General features: G+C 37.2%; 1 protein-coding gene across 2 annotated transcripts; it reads left to right on the top strand.

The window, feature by feature from the left end:
* Nucleotides 1-1,386: 1,386 nt before the first annotated feature.
* On the top strand, nt 1,387-22,035 carry LOC104458865 (phosphatidylinositol-binding clathrin assembly protein-like). Of its 2 annotated transcripts, XM_010074311.1 has the most exons (20): nt 1,387-1,523; nt 4,283-4,358; nt 5,165-5,267; nt 5,454-5,547; nt 5,652-5,763; nt 6,799-6,905; nt 7,513-7,554; nt 11,358-11,443; nt 12,454-12,577; nt 14,439-14,575; nt 14,876-14,979; nt 15,857-16,003; nt 16,462-16,521; nt 16,615-16,725; nt 17,409-17,525; nt 17,640-17,670; nt 18,131-18,251; nt 20,314-20,370; nt 20,655-20,762; nt 21,347-22,035. In XM_010074311.1, exons 1-20 carry the CDS (start codon nt 1,404-1,406, stop codon nt 21,359-21,361), a joined length of 1,872 nt encoding a protein of 623 aa, XP_010072613.1. In that variant the 5' UTR covers nt 1,387-1,403; the 3' UTR covers nt 21,362-22,035. The 2 variants fall into 2 exon arrangements, with proteins under 2 accessions (XP_010072613.1, XP_010072615.1); XM_010074313.1 differs by lacking the exons at nt 15,857-16,003; nt 16,462-16,521.
* The last annotated feature ends 328 nt before the right edge of the window (nt 22,036-22,363 follow it).

Here is a 22,363-nt window from a genome sequence, read left to right as displayed (position 1 = left end):
TTATAGCGTTCAGCCTCAGCAAGGTACTACTTAAAGCAATTTACTCTGTTAAAATTACTCTGGTTATTAAATTCTCCTAAACAGTGATCCTTAATCCAAGGACTTTATGTTCTTAATAAGCAGGTCTTTAATTCAGATATATCTGTAATATATTCTGTGCACTAGAACATATATAGATTCTAAGTGCAATATTTCTATGAAGTATTTTGTCCTGAACTATCAAGGTGTGATCTCTAAGTTCATGTTTACATTGCTTATGATAGCGTAGTCTATCCTTTACACACTATTAATAAGACAAATACATTGGCCATTTCAGTGGTGCCAACACCTCAGTACTCAGTTGTTGCCCAACTTCCCAAGCACCTACCCTTCTTCAAGTGCTTACCCAGACAAACCACATAAATAGCAATGCTGCTCTGCAACCAACAGGCTGCTCACAGACTTGGCTTGAATAAGAGGCCACAAAGGAAGCTTTTCAACCTAGATGTTTGTTTTACTGGCCTTGCCCAGTCCTTAAGGTGTACTTTGATCACACCTTTAGCTCAGAAAGGGAATAAATGTCTAATGTGCATGTCTTAAGGGGTTTAGAATAGTCCTGGATTCAGTTCTTTGCTCTCTTCTCTCAGCAAGTGCCTTCACCAGTGTTTTCAGGCAGGCTTTTTTCCCACGTGTGCTGGAGCCTGTTCTGGTTTTGTAACAATACTCAGGCAGAGACTTGAAACTCTCTGTCTCTGACCTCCCAAGTTAATGTTCTACTACTGTGTTTGTAAAGAGCCTTTTTTATACAAAGGCCTGAGACCTGCCACGATCCACCAAAAAATACTCAGTAGGTTGATGATTAGGTTATTTTAGCTAAGTGGAAAGATGTGTAGATGCAAATTATTGCTCTTAGTTCTTATAGAAAAGAGGTCTATTACAGGTTTGTAGCATCTCATTTGCTCTTGTGTGTCAGTACTCAGACTTAGGTTGGAGTTGCAGGTACTTGCTGCATGTTGATCTTGTGAGGTATAGATCCTTGCTTCTCTGATTTTCATTTTTTTGTTTAGACTGAGTGACTTCAGGCACTGAGCATCCAGAAGGTCTGCACTGGCTTTCAGAGAATAATGTAGGCATAGAGTTTCTTCTGGAGTAGATTATTTATTGATGAGGTATTGGGACTCCATAAAATTATTGAAATGCCTTTGAAGTTCGTATTTGGAGTCTTTCGGTAAAATGCAGTGAATTTGAGCAAGGAATGTAAAATAGCTCAATTATTTCTTAAAGAACTGAAGTTAATGCTTCCAGTATGAATTCTCAATGTAAAAACACAAAATTAATGTGGTAATCCTCTTTGAGCATATAAATCATTGTAATACTTTGATTTTTTTTTCTTTAATTTAGATCTAATACAGTGCACAAATGAAATGAATGTGAATATTCCACAGTTGGCAGACACACTCTTTGAGAGAACTGCAAACAGTAGCTGGGTTGTAGTGTTCAAAGCTCTAATTACAACACACCACCTCATGATGTATGGAAACGAGGTAAGATATTATTAGTTCTATAAAAGCCTCCTTGTCAATGTTGCAAAAAATAGTCTCTGTCTATGAAGAATTAGATATGGACTCCAGTTTTTCAAGTGTCTATGTTTTTCCTCTGCTGATGGCTGTGAAGTACTTCTCTGGAGAAGAAAATATTGCTTCACTATTTCAATACTGAAATGTATCAGTGTTTGAAGTATACCTGCAGGTATCTGGGCTGGGCTGTGTGGGAATAATGAGTGACCTTTCTAGAATAAAGACTTGAAAAATTTCTGATGAGCTTTACTTTGTTAGGCTATTGCCTGTCAGTAAGAGCACAGCAAGAGAGTCTTGTTAGTACTCCATAAACTTGCAGACAACCTGTTAACAGATAAGAATACTTACTAAAGTGGGGAGGAATATGGTGACTAGAATATTTGATCTTGCAAATCATCATCTAATGGGCTAAATCTTCATATGTTGTTGCCATTAACATTCCTCTGAAACACTTCATTTAAATTATTTAATCACTATTTATGAGGAGCTTCCCAGGCAATAACATGGCATTAGAAGTGTAGCCTCTCTTACACAGTCGTTCCGTTAAAAACTAAACTTTGTCTTGGTCAGGTGACAGTTCAGTCCTGAATTTGTGTGTAGTCATTCTCCTGATAAATGACTGTTGACTACTGGTAGTATTGAAATGATGATACTTAAAGGTACTGCTTCCAGCCATTAAACTGCTCTGAAAACTTAGTGCTGCTTCCTCTCTCTAAAGCTCTGTGAACTTAATTGAAAAGACCTGTAAAACCTAGTGTACTCTTTGTTAGCACTTGCCCAAGTTTATGTGCTTAAATTGTAGTTTCAACAGATAATAGACTGAAAGTAGAGGATAATACAAAGTAAAATTCACTGCTTGGAATTCACTGTTTATTCCAACGGTAAAGCTAAACTAAATGCTGTAAATCAGTCTGCATATTTTATTCCAATACAGTTCTTAACTTGAAAGAAAAAAAGCAGACAACTGAACATAGAAAAAAATCAAAACTTAGAACTGTGGGCTACCAGTCGGTATCTGTTTGCCCATACAGTGTTTTGTAGTGGCAGAAGAGTTAGATTTTTATGTCTGTGCCAAAAGTGCTCCTTTGCATTTGAAACTTGAAAGAGTTCTGTTACACCTGCTGAGATAATGTGGCTGGAACACTCATTCTGTAATTTCAGGTGGAACATAAATGTACTTCTTGCTCTTCTAATACATTAAGAGGCCTTTTTCTTAGACAGATGACCAATAACCAGATGTTGGACTTCTATTTTAAGTACAAGGAAATATAGCACAAAGTCGAAATGTTTGAGCAGTCGCTGTCCTGCAGTTTTTTTGTTCAACATGAGTGCCTGTTTCTTGTGATGAATTTTTGGGTGAAAAAGTTTAAAACTCCTCTCACCTGTGCATCGTGCAATGCAAGACCTTTGATCTCTGGATACTGAGAGTTAGCCCTGGCCCTTTTAAAATGAGATTCAGAACAGTGGCTAATTTTGAAATGTGTATAGACACCTTTTGAACATCACTGTTCTGTTCCTGATCATGTTCCAACTGTTTTTCTTCGTCTGTATCTCTTTGAATGTAGTACTAAGATGTAAAAGACCAGATAAACTGACTGGAAAACAGAATAAGAAGTTAAAACAGTGCCAGAACTGTTAGTCAGCAAGCTGTGTGTTGTAGACTTGTGTGACCTCGGTAGCTATAGGCTGAGAACACACCTGGAGTTACTGGTGAGGTGGTATATGGCAAGTTGGGGAATCATTTGGGCCCCTTGGAAGGTGAAAGTGCTGCTTTCAGTTTAAATAGTACTTGTGAGAAGAATTTTCTTGTTGCTGTGCTAAGCTCTCATTACAATTCCCAGAGTGCAGGTGCTGTACTGAGGCTGATTGAAAAAATGATAGTTTCGCAGTGTGTGATTGTCCAAACCTGGCAGATAGGTGGATTTCCACCATGGAGGGGGAAGGAACAGGCCCTTTGTGCTGTGGCAGCAGAGGGATTCGGATCAAAGATGTAACAAGTCCCTAAAGCCATACTAATCATAATCCTCTTTTATGGACTAAAACACATACAAAGAAGCAAGAAAGTGAAGAAATCACAATCATGGGAGATCTATATGGAACTTCGGCAGAGAAACTTAAAACTGCCTTGCTATCTGGATGTGTTTGTCTCTTATTATTTATGGAGTTGGCTATTATTTGTTAAAACTTAGTGTTGTTTAGTTAGATCACTGCAGTGTAATAGATATAATTTATATATATATATATGTAGTTATAACCCAAGTGCTGCTGCTCGCTACAGTTTCAGAAGTGTTACTATTACTACTTAGTTTTAGACTTTGTAACTAAGTCTGTCTCCCACTTGTACAGCAGCAGTAGAGCTGTGCAGACCTTGGGAGCTTGGATAATGCAGATGGTATTTCTGTTTTGTGTTTTCCAGATTGTCTGTTGTAAACTACAAAGTTAACCTAAGCAGCTTCCTCTAGGACAATTAGCCTTTTATTCATGGACAGTGATGACTTTTTATTTAGTTTAAATTTCAATTTTTTTGCAAAATAGAGTTTGGTATTTCAGAGGCTTTGCTAATCAGTAGTTTCAAGTTTTCCTTTAAATTTTTCCCTTTTAAGTGATTTCTATTGTTCATAGAGGTTACTAGAAACAGTTACAGGGTAAGTGTAGTTTTCTTGTAATACGCTTAAATGTTTTGACTCTCACGACAATGATATTCTCATCTTTTTCTTCACCAACAGCGCTTTATCCAGTATCTTGCATCCCGAAACACTTTGTTCAATTTAAATAACTACCTGGACAAAAGTGCCATGCAGGGTAAGGATCTTTCACTGAAGGAAATAACTGCTTCTTTTTTTGCTATGTGAATAGTGCCTGTATGGGTGCACTCTAGAAGACAAATGACATTTGAATGGAAGGGTACTGGGATTTATATTGCATGAGGCACCAAAGAATGTCCAACCAAGAATGCAGACAAAAGGAAAGTGATTCTGTGTTATCTGAGTGCTGGAAATCTGTCTGTAATGTATGTATCTTGTGCATAACAAACCTGTAACTTTTAAAAAGTGAAGTCTTAACAGTGACTAGAATAAACCTGATGACTTATCACAATGATCTGGTTTTGCTGTTGCATTTTAGTGTCTTGGGAGTAAGTGTTTACTGTTAAGGTGCATGGAATGGTAACTAGGATGTGCTGTATAAATAGTGAGAACTCCTTCAAATCTGAGAAGTCTTTTAATTACTTGCCAATGGTAGAAAAATATTTTTGGGTCTTTGTTTGGGGGTATTGCACATAAGTTAGTCTTTAGCATTTTACTAGGAATAAATTTTTATTCTAATTTTAGGAGCATTAGAGCTGCTTGGCCCTTGCCTAATATTTTAATGTGTTTAGGTGTTTATTCTCATAGTTGCAATGAATGCTTTCCTGATCTTAGCAAGTTGGGAAGAAACTGTAATGTAACATATCAAGGTGAAAAATAGTGAATCTCAAGACTCTGGAAAAGTGCCTATGAAGGACTTTTTATGCAAGTTGATGTAAAATGGGCTAGTAGGAGAATAGTTCTTGAACAGAACTTAAACTGTACCCCTTCAAATTGTCTAACTTATAAATGCTTAACTTTCAGGCTATGATATGTCTACCTTCATTAGGCGATATAGCAGATACTTGAATGAAAAAGCACTTTCATATAGACTTGTAGCAGTTGACTTCACCAAAATGAAAAGAGGGTAAGACTGTTACTGCTTCTTTTCTTTGGTCTTTCATATTGGAGTGGGTGGGGGGAAGGAAATACCAGTTGTTCTTGAGCTTGAGGTGTTCCTTTTGGCCCATTGGAAGCAATATAGTGTTGTTGAAATGGCAAAATATGCTGAGATCTCTTGATAACTTGTGAACGTGTGTCTTCTGCTCTGTAGGATAGATGGAGTGATGAGAACCATGAATGCTGAAAAGCTTTTGAAAACCCTTCCAATCATACAGAACCAGCTTGATGCACTCCTTGATTTTGATGTAAGTACTTTAAGCTTAGTGTTGAGTAACACTTCCTCGTTTTGAAGTGAGAGTTTCATTATTTTATTAAATACTAATTTACTTTCTCATTGCTTTCTACACAGGCAAATCCAAATGAACTAACAAATGGTGTTATAAATGCTGCCTTTATGCTTCTCTTTAAAGATTCCATTAGACTTTTTGCAGCATACAATGAGGGGATTATTAATCTTTTAGGTATGTGAGAATTTTTTTGCTTTTGAACTTTTGTGAAAGATATTGAGAGACCTAAAGAATATAGACAATTTCTGACTGCAATTTCCTAATAATTTGTCTGTGCTCCATTACCATTAAATCAAACCTGTTCAGTGGCAACTAGCATAGGCTTAAACATATGCTTCTGTCTTAACACAAACTGAGATGAGAGGGTGATGGATGAGACTCAAACAAAGATACCAAAATGTGCAGTGGGTAACTTTTAGCAACTGAACTGGAAAAGTACTAGTGAGATACTTGGTATTTTGAGCATTTAGTATAGTCACAGTGTGACTGACTTCTGGTTTCCCATACTTTCTTTATAGCTTGACTATTCACTTTTACCTGGTAGCTGAATCTACATGAGCCTAGTAGATGATATGGGGTTTTTCATTCAAGACAAAGCCTTATAATGACTATTCAAGCAAATTTCTGAATGAAAACATCTGATTAGTTTGTTCTGTTAATCCATTAGTTTTTACCCAGTGAAATATCTATCAGTATATAGGGCAAAACCGTAAAAAGTGAAGCATGCAGTTGATGCTCCTTTTGGTAGGTCAGTACAGTGTATGTACCACTTCAGTAGCCATTCTGGTGTCTTTTGGATATTGAGCCCATGTGCAAACATCAAAACACATTGATACAGGGTCTAAAAGTGTAAATATACATGAGAAATATTTTCAAATGATAAAATAATTTGCCTCATTGCCAGCTAGTAAGCTGACCTTGAAAATATTCCCCTACATTGTACATTTAACAATTGGAGTGTTTCACATCCATGCTTAAAAAACCTTTGCATTGTATTCTAATATACTGAAATAGAAAAATCAGTGTTTTTCTATTGACTGGCTTATTACAAAAGGTGTAAGGTATTCATGTAAACTTTAAAATCTGAATATCTTTGAGTTACTCCTGTCTGTTCTCTCCCCAAAGCTTGTCTCAAATTAACTTTTATAATACTGCGTCAGCTTTTTGCTGGGGAGGCTGTTATCTTACGAGTTTTATTTGCATCCTCAGAAAGATATTTTGATATGAAGAAGAACCAGTGCAAAGAAGGCTTGGATACTTACAAAAAATTTCTAGCCAGAATGACCAAATTGTCAGAATTCCTCAAAGTAGCAGAGGTAAATAAATCTATATGTATGGAAAGGATGTAATTTAGCTGTCTGTACTGGTACAGTAGTCTGTATTCATAATAACTTCACAAACGGATTCATCTTAGCTTAATTTCACTATACAAGGAAATATTCTACACAGCAGGTAAAGATTGTATGCACTCATTAACATGAAGTGAGATTCTTGAGTATTCTTTTTTATTATCCAAACAACATAGTAAACTTTCTTAAGTGGTGTTATAAATTTCATGAATGGTCCAGAATGTATGAACTGAGTGTTAGAGTCTATTTACAGTGCTCTGCTTTACTGTAGCTGCTCAAAATGGAGTAGTTCCAGTAAGCAAGTGGGTGTTTCTAATGCTCTCTAAGCTTTTCTGGATAAAAAAAGTTAGGCTGGATGAAAAGTTAGGTTTGCTTTGAGATGCAGATTTATGCACTTATGATTTCTAAGGTGTGTTCCCAGTGAAACTCGTTCCAGGTCAGAAAGTTATGAATATCCCTTTTTAATATGTTAGTTTCTATATAACATTCAGACATCATTGTGTTTTTATTTTTGTTGCCACTGCATGTAGTAATGTTATGGTTTTTTTTCCTTTTTTTTTTTTTGTAAACCCAGCAAGTTGGAATTGATCAGGGTGACATTCCAGATCTTACTCAGGTCAGTGTACATGTCATATTTATTAACCCCATTATTTTGTTCTTTGCGTTTTTAAAGGTTGGTGTGTACTATAGAGATAATTCATCTCAAGAGTGTATTCTCTTCTATGCATTTATATGGGAAGCATATATGGTGACTTTTCCCGTGGATTAAATGCACTTGGTATTTGTGCTTTCCAGCTCTTGATAATATTTTTTTTTTTATTGTTTGAAGCAGTGAAACTCACTGAAAATATTTTTCAAGAGCTTCCACTTTTAATCACAGGGGATTCACTGGCGTGTAAGCCACAAGCGTCTTGCCATGCCTCGAGGAAAACCTTTCGTTGCACTGTAACCTAGTGTCTTCCAACACATTTAAGATTAAAGTTACCTAGTTCAGTCAAGAATTTTTTTGTTTTCCCTGAGGTCTGAATAGATTTAATGTTTTTGTATCAACACTTAAAGCTGACTTCGATATTACTCAGCAGTATGAGCGAAATGCGCAATGCAGGTGGTGTGCTGAAACATTTAGTCTAAAAGGTGGAATGTAGGGGTACATCCTCTAGTGAGGATGAGCTGAGGAGCAGAAAGAAGGTGAGAAAGATGGTTTGACCTGGTGAACAGGAAACACTGATAGCCCACAGAAGGGCACAAGGACATTCTTTGCAAGTTCCTTCAGTTCATAGGGACACTGTATTTCTAACCTAGGACCAACCCAACAGGACAGGGCTATTTGGTATTCTTTCCGTAGCGTGCAGTAATGGGATGGGTAGGATAAATGGCAATCTGTCAGGAGGTGCGGGCAATAAACTGGAGTGCCTTAAGTCTAGAGTACTCAAGCTGTTTAAACAGAGACAGTGTGAAACAGTTAAAAGCTAATGTGTAAACTTTGAACAGCCACATTTAATCCTACACTACCTTCACAAAATTAAATTTCATGGGTTAATCATATAAAAATATATCTACTGGGAAGATTTGCCTAAACTTTATTGTCTTTTTAATATGGAAATCAATCTAAACCACAAACATCCATTGTCAGTGTTGTTCATTACTGCCTACAGTATAATTTCTATCTGAAATCATGCATGTTTCAACATACAAATCTCTAATACTTGCTCCTGGAAATTAGTATTAACCCCTTTAAGAACTTCTAAGCCTCTGTGGTTGGAAAGAAATTACTGTAGCGAGCAGGGTGAGAGCAGGTAGTGAGTGAAAACAGTAGTTTGATGTTTTCTGTTGGAGTTTGATCTTAGCATCGTACTCTGATTAGTACTGCAGTATTCAGCTGGTCTGCATTATGCTAATCAAATTATACTCAAGTCTGAAGTTATACTTCACTGGGTTTGTGTGCACTTCTTAATTGGGTCATTATAAGGCTCTTCAAAGCAGGGTTTTTTTGATTTACTGAGAATAGGGAATTTAACTTCATTTTGTTGCTTCTTATATCTGAAACTTACAGCAAGCAAAACCCTTTACTGTTCTCATAACTTTTTTTCTAATAGCTCAGCTATTTTGTTTTAAGTGCACTTCTACATGAAAGGCAGCTCTTTGCACTGTGGTGGTAGACATCAGCATCCTGTGTCTTTTGGCAACATCAGTGGCAGTGGTGTGAGCATTAGAATTAAGAAAGAAAAACAGGTATACAGCAGTAGTAATAACAAACCTCTAAAGAGATAAAACCATTGTTGTCAGGGACAGCTTGAGGAAACTGAGATAAAACTACTAAGGTCTGTTCCCTTAAATTTTCATCTCTCATTTTTTTGTTGGATGTCTGCAGCAATGAGAAATGTTGGTTTTAGGTTTTATGGTTAAGGGGGTTGTTTAGGGGGGTTTAGAAACAATAAGTATAGAATATGCTTTTCCATACAGATAAGCTTTACAGTGGCCTTGAAAAAAAAAAAAAAAAAAGACTAGGAAAAACCTTCTGGAATTAGAGTATAGTCTCCTGCTGTTAAGATGTAGCTCTGTCATGCAATGCCATTTGCAAAGTATTTTTCCTCCTGAAAATTAAGAGTATGGGGGTGTTTGGTTTGGTTTTTTTCGTCCCTGATACCTTTCCTGAAAGGTATTTCAAAATCTTCCCCCTTGGGGTCTGGCTGCCTAGTTTGAACACTGAATTTATTCATGACTGGTTGTTGTACACTGCCTTAGCTTACCTAGCTCTATTTATAGAAAGACATATCAACTCAGGCCTTAACTTTAAGCCAAGCAGTTTTATAGGATTACTCTAATTGCTTTTCTTTGCATCCCTTGTAGCTCGAATTGGCCTTCATGGAATGTGGGAAGTTAGAATTGTGCTCAGCATTTCAGAGGGGAATTTGCCAAGCCCTGTGTGATTACTTTTTCCTTTTTCCAGGAAATACTTTGGTCTAGCTTTTGACACAGAAGGACTAGGTAGGGCAAGCTTGTTTTTCTTCTGAACAGTGCCCCTCATATCTCTTCTACCTACTGAAAGTTGGCGGGGTGTAAGAGAGAAGCTTAGTGTCTGAAACCCTGCCAGATGAGGAGGACTAAGCTGGCAAGTAGATTAGAACTTTAGAGGTCTATTCCCTTCATCTGAATCTGCAGTGGGATTTGTTTCACTTGTTATAGAGTATGGACTATGTAGTGAAAAGCCATGAGAGCAATCTGGCTAGAGTAGCAAGGCAGTGAGCTCTTCCAAAAGTGCCAGGCTGAAGGTTGTTTTTATAGGGTAATTTGGAGAAATGTTACTTCCTACTAAGACAGTGTCATCAAGACAAGATCAAATTTTTTCTGAGCTTTGAAGCCGTTTCCTTTGGTATGGAAGAAATATTTCTGTAGTGGATGCAAATATATGTCTGGAAGAAGGCAGGTTATGATTGGCACTTTTTTCTTGTTTTCTGTAAGAACCAAAGCAACTTTGGTGTGCCTTAGTCTCTATATTTTAAACTTGCTCTTTTCTGTTACATATCAGTTAAAATCTTTGTCTCAGGTTCTGAATAAAGTCATGGCTGTGCTCTCAAAAGTCTTGGTAAGTGTGTGAGTGTTGGTCACCTAAAACTCATTTAAGTGTCTCAAGTCTTAGCTGAGGTGTCTAGTGCCTGACTTCCTGCTGGATTTAAGTGGCAAGAAGCGTGATTTTTGGAATCTTCTTCATTGCTTTAAAAAGAGCTTAATGTTTAAAAACTTTTCATGGGTAATGCTTCTCCAGGGACGTGGGGGAATCCACCAAAAAACAACCTTATTTGAAGTGATGTTGCTAGTTTCTAATGTTTTAGGCTATGAAAGCTGTTGGAGTAAGTGAGTTGGTTTATTGTGTAGTCATGTGTTGAATAGCTACTCAGTCTCCAATAGTGGTGTTAGGGCCAGGTTGAATTTGGTTGGTTTTTTTAATCAAACCTAACATTCTGCTGCAGTCAAGTGTTTCTAATGCAGGCCTTTGGCTGTAAATATTTGAATGACAGTGGTTGGCTTTTTGTTGTTACAGGGCAAAGGTGATCAAAAATGCAAAGGCTTCATTTTGGTATTTCAGTGAGTTTAAGGGAGTACTGCTTAATCAGCTGTGATTATTGGATTAATCTTAACATCGCAAATACTGTTCCCAAAAGTGAGACTGCAGCTTGCATCCATAGAAGGAGACCTACTCTGGAGGAATCTTTACTTCATGTCTTTGTGCTGCCATTATTTTTGAAGAACCACAACTGGGTAGTTAGAATTCAGATGTGCAGGATGGCAGAAAAACCCAAAGGCACGATTTTTGATGTCTGGGATTTTGTTTGTTTTTAGTGGATGAGGAAACTAATCTGTGTACCAGACAATGACGTGTTGTTTAGAAGCAGTGTTTTATAAATACTTTCACTATAGGCACCCAGCAGCTTGCTTGAAGCACTGGAACAGCATTTGGCTTCTGTGGAGGGAAAGAAAGCAAAAGAAGTCTCCGCTGCCAGCAGGTGAGCACTCAACAAATTACAATGATGCCTATACTTGAGACTTGTAATCTTCACACTAAGAATTTTCAGGATTCAGTCATTTGGTGTTCTCCTTGAATTTTATTCACTTCCAAATATATCTTCCTAAAAGTGTAAATGAAGCATCTAGTGAGTAGTAGTCTGGTAGCTTAGTCACATTTGAGATCTAGGTAGGCTGCCTGTGTGTCTGACAAATTTTGTGCTTATAAGATGTCTAATGTATTTGGGTTTTGAGGCTCTTTTTACCCAAGATGGGATAGATTTATCTTTATTGGCAATTACCCACCTCTCAGACCGTGAATTTTTCTTAACTTGCCTATAAAAGTTCTTCAGTCCATTCTCCGAACAGCCGAGTTAGCTTAGATGCTTTGTGCTGACAGGAATTATGTTATTCTTTCTGTCGAGTACAGTATCAATATGTGTGAACAGTACTTCAGACTGAAGAGTGAGAGATCCCTTTTGGCACAGGCATTCTTCCCCAGGAACTTGGTAAATATTGATATATGTATCAGTGTAAGCTACATTCCTGAGTTGCTGTCTTGCTCCTCAAGATTTTTTTTTTTTTTGCAAGTATCTGAGGTTTCACTACTACAGTATTCTGCTGAAAAGTATACTACATAGGGAATAACTTCTGGGCTTTGTTTACCGTTGTATGTATAATATGTACAAACAAGCTTTCTGTGCCTCTACCACTTGAATGGAATAGTATTCCACTCTAGTCTATATGACCTTAAGGAAAAAAGACAACTGCACTTCCCAGTTCCTACCCGCTGAAACTTGAGGGAGTAATTGTGTGTACTCATGCTGCATTTTCACCAAACTCCCTCATTCTTGGGGTGTCAGCTTTTTTGTACCAGAGAGTAAGAGGAAAAAACTGGAATGGAGGGAGGAATGACACACAGTGAGATAAGGCACTTGATGATTAAACTATAAGTCATGTATACCTGACTGTTTTCCATAATAAAACTCTTTTTAATTATTCCTGTTTTTAGAGCTAGTGCCCTATCCAGTGCTGTTTCTACACTTGCCAATACAGGAATGTCATTTAGCAGGATGGATGAGAAAGAAAAGCAGCAGGCGTTGGAGGAGGAACAAGCTAGACTGCAGGCACTTAAGGTACTGTATTTTTTTGCAAGTTTGTCTTCTGGCATTTTTTTAACTGGATACAGGTGAAAACCAGGATTGGCTTAAAATAGTGTATGGTGGGGGAACTCTCATGTTAAGAGGGGCTGAGGCATGATTCGGTAGGATGGAGGTGTGATGGCTGCTGATATGTGCTGACCCTTCTACCGGAAGTATGATTTGAACAGCAGACAGATGGACAGATGATATAAATTAGTTATTCTTTCTTACAAGAGGAGGTTATTTGTCTCAAAATGAGTGTACAACATTTCTAGGTTACATCTTAGCAGCTGAACATAGAGCATTGCTATAGTAAGACTGATTACTGGTAGGAGGTAATTATTTTTCCCCTTGATGTATGGAATATGGCTTTAGTTTGATTCTTCAGTCACGTTGCTCATGATAAGAATACACACTACAGTTCTGTCTGCATTCAACTGCTCTTATATATAATTCCATAATTTAGTTTGAAAAACTGTTTGAAATCTTATGTATTTAGGTATGATTTATGGACTTTGAATAATAACACATTTGAAAGAAAAATCAGTGTGTTCTCTCTTTGGTCCTTAATGTGCTTTCTTTTGCTCATTGATACTTGTTGAGTAATCCTCTTAGGCCTTACGAGAGGGATGTTACTGAGTCCTGGTCCTTCATGTCCTGTTAACCTACTTACAACACTGTTCCTGAGAACATATACAGTATAAAATCTTGAACAAGGCAAGATGCTTCTTTTGCTGAAAGCTGAACGTGTAGTTCAGTCATGTCCCAGGCACACACAAGTGGGGCAGTTGGCAATTTTTATGGTGCTGCTCTGACATTTCTAGACACTCCTAAATGGTGAAGCAACTCTGCTCACATCATCTGGAGGCCACATTATGAGAGCCATAAAACTATTCCGAGTGTGAAAGTAAACTCTGATGGTAACAGAGCTGAGTTTGAGCTCTGGAGTTAGAGCTCTATTGAAGATTCTCTACTTTCCTGACTTGGTGTAAGGTGTATTTTTCAAATCAATGTGAAGCAGCTTTTTGCTGTTAGACTACAATCTTAGTGGGCCTTGCTACCTGCTGCTGAACTGTTTCACTTGAGTCTCAGGAAGCATTGTGATGTTGTTGTTCGGGTTTTTGTTTAGGGTTGGCTTTTTTGTTACCAGAAGCTGCATCAGGTGTCTCCTCTCTTCACTGTCCCACTGCTACTATACTAGAACTTCTAGCTGCTGTAACCAAATAATTAAATCCGTTGATACAAATTTTCATTTGGGGGGCGGGGAAGCTTGCAAGCTCACTCAGTGTTTTACTTGAGGAATGGAAGTGGTGTAAAACATACACCTCTACCTTGAGCTGTGGTGTATAAATGCAGTGGGCGTGTCTAGAAGTAACAAGGAATGGAAAACTAAAAATAACAATGTAAACTAGATTTTTATTTTCCTAGTTTAAGGGCAACGTCACAGGGGTATTACTAGGATGCATGTTATCAGTCTGACTTCTCAACATCTGAATTGAACTATGAAGAGATCCTAACAGTAGAGAGAGAGGAGTCTTCCTCAACAAAGGTCCATTGACCTGTTTCTCTGGATAACTATGAAGGGAGCCTAGAATGTGTTTTACTTGTAGGTAGTTATAGTTTTTTAAAAAATTATTGAAAACCTCAAGTCCCACCTTGATTTTTAAAGGCTTTGTTAAAACAAATATCCTTATTTCTAACTTCAGTCATCTTTCTGTTTTCAGGACTTTATAGAAGAATAACTGTTTTATTTATTAAGACAATAATAAAAATTTCTTCTTGGAAAAGGTCTTCAGGACTGAAGGGTTAAAAAATTAATAAAACTAAAATGCAAACTGTATATTTCATCTTTCAGGAGCAGCGATTAAGAGAGATTTCTGTAGTACCAAATTCCACTTCCACATCAGCATCCCCAAGCACCTTATCAGGAAAAAGTGTGAATACCACTGTAGCTGTCGACCTCTTTGCAGTACCAGCACCCACAACAAATAGGTGAGAAGCAAGCAGAAATTAATGCATTGGCCTGTAGCTCCACAATCTACTGCAAAGCACTGATCCTAGTTAATTCTCAACTACTTTTCAAGAATAACCTTTTTCTGATGCTTTCTTTGTGTATTCACAGGAATTTTAGTATCAGTCAATAAGAAGTGCTACATTACTAGTTTTGTTTTGTACCACTGTTATTGATGGACTGCTAGTGAACTAGAGAAAGTGAGATTGGTGTGAGTGTTCATATAACACAAAAATACAATGCATATTATGTCTCTTCGTGTTTCTCTCTCTTTCATTCAGCATGCCCAACCTTTCTAGTGATCTTTTTGATCTTCAGCCTGCATTTGTTCCAACAGTGCAGAGTACTCCAGCTATATCAACATCAGCAAGCAGTGCCTGGGGAGGTGAGCCAATACGATGATTTGACTGTCTAAATGATGGGTGAATTCTTAAAATAGAGATTCATACTTCATCGAAACTACATCTTAAACCTTAATTACTTTGCATCCAAACTGTCCTTGACAGAATATAAAATAAGTCATCTGCAAGCTCTGGCAAACTTGCAGAGAAATCACTTCTTTTTAACACATAGCAGTAGTGTCAATGTGCAGTAGATGGAATGAAGGGAGATATTCAATAAAGGGGACAGGGAGAGGAAATGTAACTAAAAATCAAAGTTTTAAAATGCTGGGAAATATAAACCAGACAGATGTAACTGAAAAGATGCTGGACTAGTATTTCCATTCCATTAAGTGATATTTAATATACTTTTCATTTAAAAGGTGTTGGTGATTCAAAGTTCTTAGAACAAAGCTGTCGTTCCCAGTTTCTTGGACACAGCATTCTCTGTACCCTCACCCATCCTTCCAAAGAAAAATCAGGATAAATGTCAAAGAAATGTCTTAAATGCTGAAATAAGGCGATGTTAACACCATTGTAAGTGTTGGTATTTTAAATAGGTAGAGTTGATACCCTTATGTGCTATTTAAAAGGTAGATTCTTGAAGCCAAAAATTGTGTATCTGACTTTTATGCTTGATAAATGTTCTGTCATTCTCCCCTTCCCACCCAGTGGTAATACTAGAATTATTTTCCCTAAATAAAGAGAGGTGTGAGGATTTTTATCTGAAACTAAGAATTTGTATCTTTAATGGGCTAATCAGTAGGTGGAATATTTACAGTTTTACTTTGTCTAGAGATTCTCATATTCAGTCATCTCAGTCTGTTTTTCTTTTCCATTATTTGTACTCTGTATTCTTTCCTTCACTTCTGCATCCGAAAGGTCCTTTCTCGTCCTCAAATGGTTGTGTTGGTTCTCCACCTCATCTGGACATCTTTGACATGAAGCCAGTTGAAGAAGCTGTAAAATCTACCACCCCTTTCATCAATTCTACTTTTTCCTCCAAACAAACGGTGGAACTGTTTAGTGGTAAAAAAACCAAACAAAACCCATGTAATTTCTTTGCAACTGGAGCTAATAATTCTAATAAACTGGGCTGTGTAATCTTTTTGTGGTTTGGACCAATCTTCACTTTTATAAACAAGTGAAAATGGCACATTGATTCCAGATGTAGTAAATTGTATGTTTCTTTAAAGTTTTAATTCTACAATTTAAATAACTCATTATTTTGTTCAACCTGCCCAGCCTAGACATCTTAAGACTTGAAATGTTGCTGGAATTTTTGCTGATTTATTTCAAACTGCAACCTCCTTTATCTTTTGTAATGGGGAATGCAGGAGTTACTTGAGCTTTTCAAATTTGTTAAATAAAGAAATCCTTTTTTGTTACAAAAAAATTTTAATTTTTAACTGCAGACTTAATTTTAGTGTCCCCTCTTCCTTTTTTTTCTTCTAAACTGATCTATTTTCTTCTCTCTTTTGACGAAGATGACTTTAGTGGTCATAAACCTACATATGCTTCTGTGTATCATCCTCTGATTGTTGATGGTAATTTGATTTTTTTTTTTAACTTTCTGGTTTCACTGTAGTGAGTGGTATTACTCCATGGGTGTATCTGATTACTCTAAACCTTTTTTTCAGGTTTTCCTCTTCATTCGGCTCCTCCAAGTACCACCTCTTCGTCAATTAATGTGGACTTCGATGCTGTTTTTGGAGGAAAATCTACAGCACCAGAGTACAGGACTACAACTGGTAAAAACTAGCTTATGACTAATTTATACCTTACAGGCAACAGCTGCGTACCAATTTGGCGTAATTGTTATTGCAGTTAAAAATTTAATAACTTAATACATTTGCAAGCTGATTGTAGTGCTGATAACAAGCAGTCAGTTCGATTGTAGTTATTTACTTTAAAATGAGCTTTGGCTCATGTCAGATACTGTGCAGTAACTCTTTCCTCTCTTTCTGGGGGAATGAACCTTGAATGTGGCCCACTGGATATCTCTTTATGGGTAAGTTTGTGTTAATCTGTTTTCAGTGCTTATGACTTCAGTGTTTGCTCTGTACAATACTCCTGTATTGTGTTACAACAACAGTTTGAACCTATCTTTAACAACCTTCTTTCTTCTTTAGTTTTAGAGGAAATTGATCTTAATTTAAAAATACCATCATGTACTGCTGAAGTAAAATTAAAGAGTCTACTCGATTAATAGCTACAATATAGTATTCCATTAAAATATAAGAGGTTAACCTATGCTTTTGTCTAAGCCTTAAACACTTCCAGCATGTTGAACCTCCATACATAAATACTCAAACTACTTGATGTTCTATAAAGAAAATACCTCCCTGGCTTATGTATGTCTTCTATTAAATGCAATGTAACTGTTTTGTTAACAGTTACTTTTATGTTCTTTGTTTAGCTTTTAACTTTCTAGAGGATGTATTGCAACCCACAGTACCACCACAAAGTCAAAGAGCCACTTTAGCCAGCCAGCAATGTGGAAAAATTTTGGCAAATGACCTCGATTCTTCACTTGCTAATCTAGTGGGAAGTAAGTGTGAAGCTTTTAAATTTAACTTTCCCATTTGTTACTGAAAACAAAACAAGCTTCCCCCCCAAAAAAAATTTAAAAATACTTAGGGATTTTGTTTCTGTTTCCCCCCAGATCTTGGCTTTGGAGGAACTCCATCCAAAAAGTAAGTCCATATATGTATTTATAATATTCTCACATTTGGTAGTCTCTGGCACAGTTTACCAGCACTAACATGGCATGAATCTCGACTCTTGAAAGTAAGCTGGTACCAAGAATGGCACTGAAACAGTGAGTTTGTGGCCAGTCACCGTAACACAGTCAACCTTAACTTTTGAAGTAATGCACTTTAGTTAGTTTTGCAATTGCTGTATTTCTATTGAAATATTTTTATGAAGCATGATAAAACTGCAGTTAATCATTATGCTGTACTGTGCGGTTATCGGTTTGCTTTCCCCCAGACTTCATACTTACTGGAACAGAGAGATACAAGTAGTTACTGGAATTCTGAGTTTCTTCCACCTATAGATTTCAGCTGTGTATTAGGGCATGTTTTGGTTTTCCTTTTGTATTGTTACTCTAGCTGTTGACTCTCTGTGAAAACTAATACCACAGTTTCATTTTAGATCGGATATGCAGTGGACCCAGCCTACAGAGAAAAAACTTACTGGTGGAACAAACTGGCAAGCAAAAACAAGCACATCAACCACGTGGAACCCTGCTCCCTTACCCACTATTCCACATATGGTAACTTCTGTACTACTGAAATAGTGCAAATGCTACTTCCCTGCTTTAATTAACTCAAAAAGAATAGCAAAGGCTGCTTGGGACAGGACTGGGGGCAGGAGGAGGGCTTGTAGGATCACTTCTCAGACTGAATGAGGTAGAGATTTAAGTATGCTTTATTTCCCCTTCCTGTAAAAGTTGTCCATTAAAGACCAAAATAATCAGCCCTTCACTTTGGACATATCTCAGTTCATCAGTTATTTTTGAATTGAAACAAATGACCCCAAAATGGAAAATTTCTGATGTGCATGTTTGAGATGCTCCCAGCCCCCCTCCACCCCTCCCACATGCACCTTTAAGAATCCTAAGAATGCGTTTCAAGGGCAAAACTGCTCTTCTTTCCAGTTTTATCACATGAAACACTGCTGCAACCCCTGCAAGGCACCTTAATTATCAGGTCAGGCAGTGCTTTGGGCTTTTGATAACGCTCAACAGCAACTTCATATTTTTAACACAGTGCAAAATACTAAGTGGAAGTTTCATAGATATTTAAATGAAGCATTTTCATTTCTTCGAGGCAAATTTGTGGGCAACTGACTTTCCCTATGCTTTTAAAAGAGATTTTTCACGTATCTATTCATATATATTCATACAAATACAAACCACTTCTGAAATATAGCTGCCTTAGAGGGAAGTAGAATGTTCATCTCATATGTGCAACTAAGGTAATTACCACATTTGCTATGAATTTTGGACTGCTGTCTGACTTCATTTTCCAATAAGAATAGCTTTGCCTGTGATGCCTATTTTCCTCATCTTGCGTGAGTGTGCTCATTCAAAGTTAGCACAGTTGAATAGAATATTAAATCCAGTATTGGAGTAAAAAATGAAACTCAGAAATTCAGATGAGATGTCGTCTCACTTCTGAGAGAGACTTCTGAGACCATAAAGTTTTTTTATCTGCTCTTGGTGCTCTAGAACACATTCTGTTAGAGTGTTGTTCTTATCTTTGAAAGAGAGAGGGCACCTTAGCACACATTGATCACTGGATTTGGGTTGTGTGGTTTTATTTCATGTATTCGTGGTAATACTTTGACCTAAGCATTTGAATGCTTTATGCCAGGTATCTGTTCACTCATTTGCTTGGAATTCCAACAGTTAATGATGCAAAGTACTAGCTCAGCTATGAACATCTTTAAAATCAATGCCCCCGTATTGGAAAGGTCAGACTGTCCCAGCTTGGTCTGTGGCATTCAGAGTACTAACCCTCCAATTCGTGTGCGGTCTGCATACTCTTTCATAGTGCAGTATTTTAACTAGCACTCCATTTTTAATATAATTAGCATTAGGTAACAATGCATGGCAATATGAAGTGCGTGCATCACTGTGCCTATGAACATAACCTGACATAAATTATCACCGCTTAAGATGCTCTTCATTTTTCTTTTTTCATATTGTGATATGTTGCAGACATCAGAAATCAGTGTGCGAGCAACATTTACCTGACTAAACATCTATTGCTATGTGCTTCTTAGGCTGAATGGTCACTGGCTTCCTTGGTTTTTTTCTATGCCTTCCTCACACATCATGGGAGGCAGAAGGAATATTGCATGCCATACCCTCTAAAAGCTTCTTGCACAAATGTTTGTGCAAGCAATATACTCAAATCTGCGCAGATTTAATAAAATTTCTGGTTTTGCTCTAAGTCTTGCTAGTGCTAGCTTTCTAGGAAGGGAACCTATCCAAGTTAGCAGGCATAGTTACTGATGTTACTGTTCTTGCACTTTTTTCCTCCTGTTTTAATTGTTTTAGTAAATGAGTTGAGCATAGTTACAGACAGTTATGGTATTGGACTTGAATCCATCCCTTGGTTAGAATTTCCAGTTCAAATACCTCTTAAATAATTTTCTGTCCTTACTCCTTTTGCTGTGCCAGAATGGAGTACACTATCCTGGATATGTAAGTCAATTTCTTGTAAATATGTTGGTTATTTAAAGTATTGAAATATGTAGTTTTCACAGTTATATATATAACTAATATGCATAAGCTTATCTAAAATACGTTAAAATTTTCTTTATTGAAGGTACCTGCTCCAATCACATACCCAGTGACCACACCTCAAGTGCCTGTATATGGAATGGTAAGAAATACGGTGATTTTGTATTCCTGAAAAACCTACTTGTCTCCTCCAGTGGGTTTCGTGGCAGGCATTATTACGCTCAAATCATCCTGCAACTTATACGTATAGTTTCATAAGGGCAATAGTGTGTGTTTTAAAAGCTTTGCCTTTACTATGTGTGTGTGTGTAGTATGTGCTATATATATGCTTACTTTCTGCTATACTTAGATTGCCAAAATATGTATCTTCTAGAATTAGTTGGAATTGTATATACCTGTTTTGTGGGGTTTGTGTTTTCCTAACAGGTACCTCCTCAGATTGGAGCCACTCCTTTGATGACACCCCAGTCAATGATGTATACGCAGCCTGGTCTAAGGCCAACAAATCCTTTTGCACCTGTTTCTGAAACTCAGGTGAACTGTTTTCTTTAATCATGAGATCACATTGAAACTTTAGTCTTGGTAAAAGCAACCAAATGTTTCGTGAAGGGCTACTGAGGTATTTCTGCATTTGAAAGTGAGGGGGTTCTTCAGTTAAGGGCAAGAGCTTTTCCTGGTGAGGAAGCAAATTCAGGTGGTGAGACTGTGCAAATGTAGGAAGCAAGGAAGCAAGTAAAAATCAGAGGTTTAGTGGCTAACTTCTTGCTGTGTCAATATTGAGAAAATGGGAGTGGTGAAGATATGTAAATTTAGACTTCCTATGACATTAGCTGGATATTTTGTTTAGTCATACGGTCGAGAGCAGCGGTGAGAGCTTTCTGAGGAATAGGGTGGTGGGGAGGTGAAAAAGTAATGGACAAGAGATCATTCAAGTTGAAGAAACTGTGTGCTCCTGTCGTCCGAAGATGTTGGTCTTAATGTTATTTGGGTTTTTTTTTAAAGTGCCAAAACCTATAATCTTAACTGGCAAGTAACAATGCAGTTGGACAGACTCATGATTCTAGAACACTGAGAAACCTTGTGTTATGTGTCATTAATACATAGTTTCTACTTCACAGATACAGTTTATGTAGAGCCGCCAAAGCAGCAAGATGTGAGAACAACCAAATACTGGTAAAAAAAAGACAAGACTGATTTTTCAATCTTTCCATGATGTATTCCTGAACAGGGCAACTGTTTCTTCCCTGTATAATACAATATTACTTTGAATTGCAATGCTTTAGGATTCTTGTTTATAACAGTCACTGCAGTGTGAAGTCATGTTTGTTCACTGACTTTTAAACTGCTCAGCAGAAAACTATTTATTGAGGTTAACTCAGAAGGTGCAAGCTGGATTATCATCTTTGAAGCTGAGAAGAGGGGGTTACGTGATTGCTCTGCAACCTTATTCATTAGTGGATTACCGTAGGAAGTTAACTGAGGATGTCAAAACTGTAGATTTTTCTCCATAAATTCTGTGGCTGTTGTAACCAAGACAAAACACAAATTAAGTTGAGCAATAAAGTTTTTATGTGCTCTAATAAATACTCTGATAGAGCAATGCTTGCGTTATCATAAGGCAAATATTGTGTGAAATCAGACAGCTTTTTCACATTAGAGTAGCTTCTAGTATTTTGCAGACTTTATAATGTGAGTTTGAAATGCTGTGAATCAACAAGATATATACATATTACATAAATATATATATAGTAAAAATAATAAATTGCTCCGTTGGTATGTCAGTGTTACAGGGCTAGTGGAAAGAGCCAGGCTCTGACATGGGCTGAAAGTCTGTGATTGGAGTAGGGGAAACAAGTGTGTTACATGTGGCATGTGCAGCCTCCGGAAGGTGACGGAAGATGCACTTCCATCGAGTATCTTCTCTGCAGACACCATCTTTCATAGCTCAAGGAAGAACAGCTTTGGGAGCCAGTGAGTGTAGGTGTCTCCAATAGCAGCAAATGGGAGCAATCTGAAAATCATGTTGCTAACTGCAAAAGAGGCAAGAGATCTGATTTTTTTTTTTTTTTGAAGGTCCATTAGGTCAAAAGAAGCAAACCTTGCAATAGTGCTGAAACCTGTGAATGGGCAACTAT

Source organism: Pterocles gutturalis, unplaced genomic scaffold, assembly GCF_000699245.1.
Source record: "Pterocles gutturalis isolate BGI_N339 unplaced genomic scaffold, ASM69924v1 scaffold16257, whole genome shotgun sequence".
Lineage (NCBI taxonomy): Eukaryota > Metazoa > Chordata > Aves > Pterocliformes > Pteroclidae > Pterocles > Pterocles gutturalis.
Note: the sequence above shows the minus strand (reverse complement) of the source record. Positions and strands in the feature narration are given on the sequence as shown.

Bases quoted from the DNA above. Each gene is read 5' to 3' on its own strand.
- LOC104458865 (XM_010074311.1), top strand. From the start codon at position 1,404: ATGAATGTGAATATTCCACAGTTGGCAGACACACTCTTTGAGAGAACT. The intron at 17,526-17,639 runs GTAAGTGTGAAG...GTTTCCCCCCAG, and splicing joins ACTTGCTAATCTAGTGGGAA to ATCTTGGCTTTGGAGGAACT. The intron at 20,371-20,654 runs GTAAGAAATACG...TTTTCCTAACAG, and splicing joins AAGTGCCTGTATATGGAATG to GTACCTCCTCAGATTGGAGC.